This window comes from Schistocerca serialis, chromosome 7 (genome assembly GCF_023864345.2).
Source record: "Schistocerca serialis cubense isolate TAMUIC-IGC-003099 chromosome 7, iqSchSeri2.2, whole genome shotgun sequence".
Classification (NCBI taxonomy): Eukaryota; Metazoa; Arthropoda; class Insecta; order Orthoptera; family Acrididae; genus Schistocerca; species Schistocerca serialis.
The window spans coordinates 227,147,319-227,155,767 of record NC_064644.1 but is presented as its reverse complement, the minus strand read 5'-3'; the positions used below and the strand labels follow the sequence as shown (position 1 = coordinate 227,155,767).

The window sequence follows — 8,449 nt, the reverse complement described above, 5'->3', positions numbered from 1 at the left end:
GGACTTCGGCTTCAAGTTTGTGTCATAATGACACCTCCCTTCTTTTTTTATAGTGTGCACAGAATACCATGGCCGGTAGATGCGCAGATGCAGGGGAGAGTGGTAGTGGTGGGGGCTGTGGGCAGGCACTGTAGGGGAAATGCCGAGTGCTGGAGGGGAAGTGCTGTTCTAAACTGAAGCCTACACTCACATTTTTTGTCTATATTAAGCGGAGAACCTTCACACCCACACTTACATGGTGACCATTCAAAATGATCTGTCACCTCTTCTTTGGTTAGTACCAAAAAAAAAAAAAAAAAAAAAAAAAAAAATCCACCGAAAATGCAGCGATTTATTTTCGCGTGGTTTGTTAACCATTTGTAACTTTCAGAAAAGTGTCATGTGTGGCGAATTTTGACCAAAACCTATACATTTCACTTGTTGCCACGTTAAAATTGGCTTCTTTTGCCAAAACTCAGCGGAGTTCACACAGTCCACACAGTCTCGCCTCAGTAACATGTTATGCAGACGCAAATGCGAGAGAAGTCTGAAGCAGTGATTTATTAAGTTTATTAAGCGAGGAACTGAGGAAAAGTAAGGTCAGCATCTTATGAAAAAGCAAAACCTCGGTACAGAATAAACGTGTAATGATTTCACTTCTGTTGTTCCAAAACCCATATCATTTCTCAGTTCACCAGCCATAGATGGTCCTTAAAAATTACATTCTTTATTCGGAAAAGTCTTTAGTTAGTGGAATAACACGGTAGATAACGGAGTTTTGCGTAATAACCATACAGAAAAATACTCTCCTCTTTGTGCGCTATAATTTGCCAAAATCTCATTTCGACATCTCAAACGGTTTATGAAATATGTGGAATGTTGTGGATATTTCACTCTGGCTTTATCGCTGGCGCGGTGCGACCACAAATGAGTGTGCTAAGTCAGATCAATTTTGTCGAGATTGCTTACAGATAGAGACCACCACCCAAGTCTAGAGAAAAATTCAATATATTAGCTAAATTTCATAAGCAGCAACATATTATGTAATATGCACCAAACGCAAAATAATAGCGACCCCTCTTTTTCATTGCAAACTTTTCCGAATTTGGCGCAGTGTCTTACTTCCACGTAAATACCACAATAACTATGACCATTAACGAAATGATGAGTACAACATGATAAACCTGACATATAAAGCAGCCGGCCGGTGTGGCCGTGCGGTTCTAAGCGCGTCAGTTTGGAACCGCGTGACCGCTACGGCCGCAGGTTCGAATCCTGCCTCGGGCATGGATGTGTGTGATGTCCTTAGGTTAGTTAGGTTTAAGTAGTTCTAAGTTCTAGGGGACTGATGACCTCAGTAGTTAAGTCCCATAGTTCTCAGAGCCATTTGAACATATAAAGCTACAGTAAAGCAAAAATGAATTTTTTTACTGAATAGTTTCTGTAAAATCTATTGACAAAGATTGCAGGGCGTGCGCTTCGATTCTATCATCGCCGACCGGCCGAAAGTTGGGATACGAGTGAACTCACTCAGCGCTTCGGGCGAAAACTGATCACTGCCCATCGTCCACCATATCCTGCACGACCTATACCACCACGCTGGTGAAGCTCGTTTCACAACACTTCCTGCAAGCGTGACGTCGTTTTGACGTGACACGCAATATCGATGAATGCATCATCGGCTGTCGACGTTTGTTGGAGTTTAGCACGGGCTGCTCACAAGACTTCATGCGTTCGTACCGGAGATTTACAAAAGGACATATTTCTTGGAATGATTTATTATAATTATTGCTGTAATAAAATGTCATGTAATGATTTATCGATGGTCAGTGCCGTGATATAAGAGCTTTCTCTCAGAGCTGATTTATTATCGTCAATAATTTAAAAATTAAACATGAGAAACGCTTGTTTTAAAGTTTACAGTATGCCGCTTCAAGGTAACAGCGAATTGAAAAGTTATAACAAACCTGTCACCATTATCATTAAATGCCACTTAATAATACATCAACGATATAAACTTTCAACAGAGAATATGATACCCAAGACAGGAGACAATCATAGTCAACAACCATCAGTTTTTGTGAAACTCTCTAGAAATATTAAAAATGTATCCAATTTAGCATCAGTTCATCTGTAATTTGTGCGAATGCGGCAGCGTAACCGGGGAGCAACGCGGACAGCCGTTCGCACTCTCAACGTCATCAAAAACCTTTGAAGAAAAACTGTCAGTAAAATGACAGCGGTCAACAGTGTAAATATCGTACAGTGTATACTTGATAGGAATGCAGTTGACCCTCAGCATTTGAAATTCATGAGTGGATCTTTAAAGATGTCGGGATTGTATAATATGATATATTAGGTATTCAATTGGATTTCATTCAGAATTCTGTGTTCATCAGATTTAAAGATACTGAAAATTGTGACAAACCCGTGACTGCAGGTGGCAATACTAAGAAAATGAAGCACCTTGACGGATTTGATGGTAGTGTTCCTTTAGTACATGCAGGCTATGGAATCCAGAATATAAAAGTTTATAATGTATGTTTTGAATGTCCAAATGAAGTGACAGCGCGGTACCTTAAACATTACGGTACCGTTTTGAAAACAAATTGATAGTGGTGTACGAAATGTTCGGATGAAATTAAAAAGACACGTTCCGTCTTACACATTAATTGCGGGAAATAGAGCGTTTGTAACATATAATGGGCAACCGCAGACATGTTCCATTTGTCGTTCTACTGACCACCTACTTTCTAATTGTACTAAAGGAGTACCGGTGCAGCTCCCCACGGAAAGAAACAATACTTTAGTGGGTACAAGCGACATCGCCAGTAGTTATGCGCTAGTCGCGAACAGGATGGTGGCCTACACTTCACTTCTACCAGCTATCACAATTGTTGCTGTAGTGCATGAGGCAACTAAACATGTGCAGGAAATGATAACGGAAATTCAGAAACCCGTAACCACACGTCCCTCAGTAGCGAGCCCATCCGTGGTTGCAGGCCTTACTTCTTCTTCACGCGATCAGGCCCAGAGGACCGCGCGCCACCACAGTTAGAGCTCTCCATCCGTCTCTGTCTTCTGCTATGTCTTCAGTTTTCCGTGACTCCCAGCACAGTCCTTACAGAAACTCATTCCAAAGCCAAAGAAGATAAATCCAATGAAACAAAATCAGATTCAAAAGTTGAGAATAAAAAGGAAAAAATTGAGGAAACTAAGACATGTGACGATCATAGATGCAACGTTGCTTTACTTCCGAAACTAGTGTGTTCCAGACGACTACGTCAATCGAAAATACAGCAGACGAACCTCGCAAGAAAAAGTAAAAACGGGCGTTCAAAAAACCTGTGGCCTCTGATGATAACGCTAATATGCCTGAATTGCCTGTTAAAGAACCACGTCTGATTAAAGATGTCACCCACGAAGTGCCTGATAAATAATCAAGTGAAATTCTACCAGTCAAACGAAAGAATCAAGACACACCTCAGGTAAAAGGGAATACAAAATCTGAAGGCCGGTGTGCTAAGAAATCTCTACAAGCATCATATTTCGACATTATTTACTCATACAGTGCCAGTGAAGAGGGAATTCTAAAACCAATGGAATGGGCGGACGATATAGACGATGAGGTTCCCGCATACCCTAACATTAAATGGCGCAAAGTTATACTCTCTGGAACATTCTCACTCTTAACATAAACCAGATATCCAAAGTTACTAAGATAGTTGCTCTTAACAACTTCTTAAAGGAGATTAAATGTCATATAGCTTTAGTACAAGAAGTCCCAAACGGAGCAGCTAATCGAATTGTTGTCATCACAGTAATTTCTAACATCGACCCAGAGAGTAGGACGGGTACCGCCATTATGATATACTGTGACATTGAAATAAAGCATGTAGAATTTTTACCGAGTGGATGTGGAATCGTTTGTGCCATTCATGAAGTAAATCTCGCGAATGTTTATGCTCCTTCCGGTAGCGAAAACAAAGCCAATAGAGGTCGTTTCTTTGGTCAAGAACTTTGCCAGTTAGTTCATAAAAATAATATTAAACATGTCATCGATGGTGATTTTAACTGTGTAATTAGTAATCAAGATCAGAAACCTGTTCAAAACAAGTGTAATGAACTTAAAGCACTAGTTGAAAGTTACCACCTTGAAGACAATTGATGATTTTTGAACTCAAGAAAATCGAGTGTACTTATTTTTATACTAATGGACATAGCAGATATATTGTCATCTTCAGTTCAAGCTCAAATAGTCAAAACTGAAACAAAACCGGCGATAGTCTCGGATCATTGCAACTGTATTTGCCAAATGAAATTCTCGAAAACGCGTTTTCGTCATTAGAAAGGCATCTGGGAGCTTAAAATTAGCCATTTGGAGGATCACATGTTGATACAAATTTGTTGGTCACAGGGCAAGAAGTACTCAATAAACAGTACCATTCTAAAAGCACGTTTGAATGGTGGTTCACGTAAGCTAAGCCTACTATTCGAAATTTATTAATCAAATATATTTCGGAGAAACCCCATTGTCTCCGATCAACTTCAGAATTCTATCGGAGTTGTCTAAGATCTCGTTAGTAAAATAACAGTTCAGCCGACTTTAATACCGAGATTGAGACAAATGAAGGCAAAACTTCTATGTGGCCTCCGAAAGAAAACTGACGGTACCTTTAAAAGGAGTCAACCGGTAGGTGGCAGCGCAGAACCTATTTCTATCTACCACTTAGACAGGGCACGGAAGACATGCAGGAATTGTTTTATAACAGCGCAAATTTTCTGACAGCACAGGTGTTTGGTGATATATTGAGCTTTCAAAGGAACGCTGACCATTGTATCTCTTCATGTCTGCTCGATTGTTACTGTGGGATATGTGACCATTGTTTTTTTGGCACTATGCCGATCCTCTTCCAGCATATCGATCGTATTGTATCGATTGTGGATAAGAAATTGTCTACACAGTGATCAGGAATGGTCACTAATTCTTCCTTGATTTGACAGGTAGTTTTCCCTTCAACATTGTTAAAACATCAGTGGGTTCCGTTTCCATATCCCAGTACTTTGTCTTGTTCAGTTATTATTCAAAGTAAGCACACATCCAGCTATTAGGGATGTAAGATGTCACGCAAATCCAACACCTTCCATGAAACCCTGACATGATAGGAATCCAGCAGTATGTCGTACAGCTCCGAATAAATCCTGACATTAAATTAACCAAAGTAATACGATCAACGAGTGAGCAAATGGAATACCACAGACTAACACAAGAACGCCTAAATGCATGTCATACCTTCCCACCGAGAAATAGACGCAGTTCCGAGGGGAGAAACGAGAACAGAAGCCAAGAGCAGAGCCGTGTAGGCTAGAAGGCTCTGCGATAAGGGACGGACACCCACATTGCCGGCCGATTGCCAAGAGCAGCCCCCAGCCCATGTTAAAAGATAGAGCCCTCCAGAAGAACAGTATAGATCTTACGATAACACTAAAAGGGCCACACCAGCTGCAAGTTTTAGCGAAAGACTATACGCGTCTCTTTTACGTTGCAAACATTAAAAATATTCCAGAATGAGATTTTCACTCTGCAGCGGAGCGTGCGCTGATATGAAATCTGCCAGGAAGTTTCATTAAAGACATTGCCCCACCACGAAAAGTATGACGTTTCTCATTGAATAGACAGAATTTTTGTTGGCGGAGCTTAAGGTTAACATTTAGACCCTGATTGGTCAGTTAAAAACACAGCCAGAGACCGTTTTCTTAAACCCACTGCAGTAAATTGTAGTAAAGAGAAGTTAGAGAGTTGCTAACGAGACGGCGAGGTGTGTGGAGCTGCGATGCCCGCCGCCCCCTGACGCTGACTAAAGGCCGGTTCCCACTAGGGCTGTCACGTGTCAAAACGGCGCGTCAGCGGCGTGGTTGCCATGGAAATGGCGTCAGCGGCAAGGCGCGGCGGGCTCTGCGTCGCGGTTTGACCATGGGTTGTATGAATAAAAACGAGAACATTCTCCAGAGTTGATACTCAGAGCAAAAGAACATTCTCAAAGAAAGTTCTCACTTTCGTATGAATAAAAACTAGGAAGCATAATCTCTGACCCTGGAGTACTTTCTCTCTACTTCCCCTCCTTGCTGAGTAAGTTCTCAGCAAAGATATTAAAATCCAACATCTTTGGTCCTCACTCACTCTCAGTTTGTTTCGTTAGCGACTTTGCGCGTGTGTTCACTGTGTTGTGTTAGCGAAAGTTTTCTGAAGTTATTTCTGTGCCGAAATGGAAGACTCAGAATTAGCGTTTGTTAACATTATTAAAGATTACCCCGCAATTATCAGCAAATCACAAACTCCGGCCGCAAGAAGAGAGAAAGCGGATTGTCTTAAAGAAGTTCAACACCGTTATATGGTTAATTTCGGGAAAGAAATAACGGACGTGCAGATAATGAAGAAGGTGCACAATATGAAATCCTGTATCAAGGCGAAAACGGATGTGAATAAGACGGGAAACATCAAGATTTCACTGAAAAATTGGGAGCAAATATTTTTAAAGTTTTTGGACGGAGATGACTGCAACCCAACTATCCACAGAGTTCCTGGTAAGTCCCATACTTTTCGATTTTTTAATTACGCGCTTAATGCTTTGAAATTGTGATTCAGACAAATACGCATTTTTAACATGTGAAAATGAAACAATGTTTGGTAAATTTCGTTTACTACATCACCACTTTTCAGTGAAAGTATCACAGTGTACTATGCATGAAATTGGACGAACCTCCCCCACATTTCTGCGTAAATCTGTTTGGTATATTTACTAACTAGAAACTGAATCCTGACATACTACTATTACTTTTTTTTTTTTAATTTTCATTAGGAGCTTGTGCAGTAGGTGGTGGTTCCACCTCTATCATCCCATCACCAAGCAATTCGGAGGTAGCTGACACAGACTGCATGTATGAACAGGAGTCAATTTTGCAGCTACCACTAATTCTTCCAGCCGACCATATGGACCTCGTGGGCCCCGAAGTCGTCGTACCTTCACAATCGCCTGCTTCGGGGCATGAGAGTGTGCTTAAACGTCGGCGATTAAGCATGGAAACGGATGAGACACGTAATTTGTCTACTCCAGAGCTGCAAAGGCTGGTCCTATTGTATCAATTGGATATACTCAAACGCAAGCGGCAGAAATTGATGCGCGAAGAAGACAAACAATGAAACAAATTTTCTGTAGTGTCTTATTTACATAACGAATTTTATTAATAAAAACATCTTTTTAAAGTGAATGTTCATTTTCATTCCTCATTCACCAAATTCCATATCCTCTTACAAAAATTATTCAGTACAAATGTCTTTACAACGAAACAATAAGAGTAATATAATCCAATCTGAAATGTTAACAATAGTGTATGCACTTATATTGTTGGGTCTGGCCAGTATCTTCACATCATTGAAACAATTTCTGGTAAAGTAAAGCAAAAAGAGTAACTTGTATTTTAAATGCTGAGGGTTAGACAGTTGTGCACTTATTCACTGTAACACCTGGCAAATACCTTCACCACATCCTTGAAATAGTTTCTGGTAAAGTAAAGCAAAAAGAGTAACTTGTTTGTATTTTAAATGCTGCAGGTTAGACAGTTGTGCACTTATTCACTGTAGCACCTGGGAAATAACTTCACCACATCCTTGAAACAATTTCTGGTAATGTAAAGCAAAAAGAGTAACATGTTTTACTGTAGCATCTGGCAAATACCTTCGCCACTAATTTTTGGTACAGTAAAGCAAAAAGAGTAAGTTGTTTGTATTTTAAATGCTGCAGGTTAGACAGTTGTGCACTTATTCACTGTAACACCTGGCAAATACCTTCACCACATCCTTGAAACAGTTTCTGGTAAAGTAAAGCAAAAAGAGTAAGTTGTTTGTATTTTAAATTCTGCAGGTTAGACAGTTGTGCACTTATTCACTGTAGCACCTGGCAAATATCTTCACCACATCCTTGAAACAGTTTCTGGTAAAGTAAAGCAAAAATAGTAAGTTGCTTGTATTTTAAATGCTGCAGGTTAGACAGTTGTGCACTTATTCACTGTAGCACCTGGGAAATATCTTCACCACATCCTTGAAACAGTTTCTGGTAAAGTAAAGCAAAAAGAGTAAGTTGTTTGTATTTTAAATTCTGCAGGTTAGACAGTTGTGCACTTATTCACTGTAGCACCTGGCAAATATCTTCACCACATCCTTGAAACAGTTTCTGGTAAAGTAAAGCAAAAATAGTAAGTTGCTTGTATTTTAAATGCTGCAGGTTAGACAGTTGTGCACTTATTCACTGTAGCACCTGGGAAATATCTTCACCACATCCTTGAAACAGTTTCTGGTAAAGTAAAGCAAAAAGAGTAAGTTGTTTGTATTTTAAATGCTGCAGGTTAGACAGTTGTGCACTTATTCACTGTAACACCTGGCAAATACCTTCACCACATCCTTGAAACAGTT

The 8,449-nt window shown here is 40.1% G+C and overlaps 1 protein-coding gene across 1 annotated transcript; it reads left to right on the top strand.

The window, feature by feature from the left end:
• The first annotated feature begins 6,184 nt into the window (after positions 1-6,184).
• Positions 6,185-7,180, top strand: LOC126412843 (uncharacterized). Its single transcript, XM_050082688.1, has 2 exons — positions 6,185-6,564; positions 6,840-7,180. The coding sequence occupies exons 1-2, from the start codon at positions 6,246-6,248 to the stop codon at positions 7,178-7,180; spliced, it is 660 nt and encodes a 219-aa protein (XP_049938645.1). The 5' UTR covers positions 6,185-6,245.
• Positions 7,181-8,449: the final 1,269 nt, after the last annotated feature.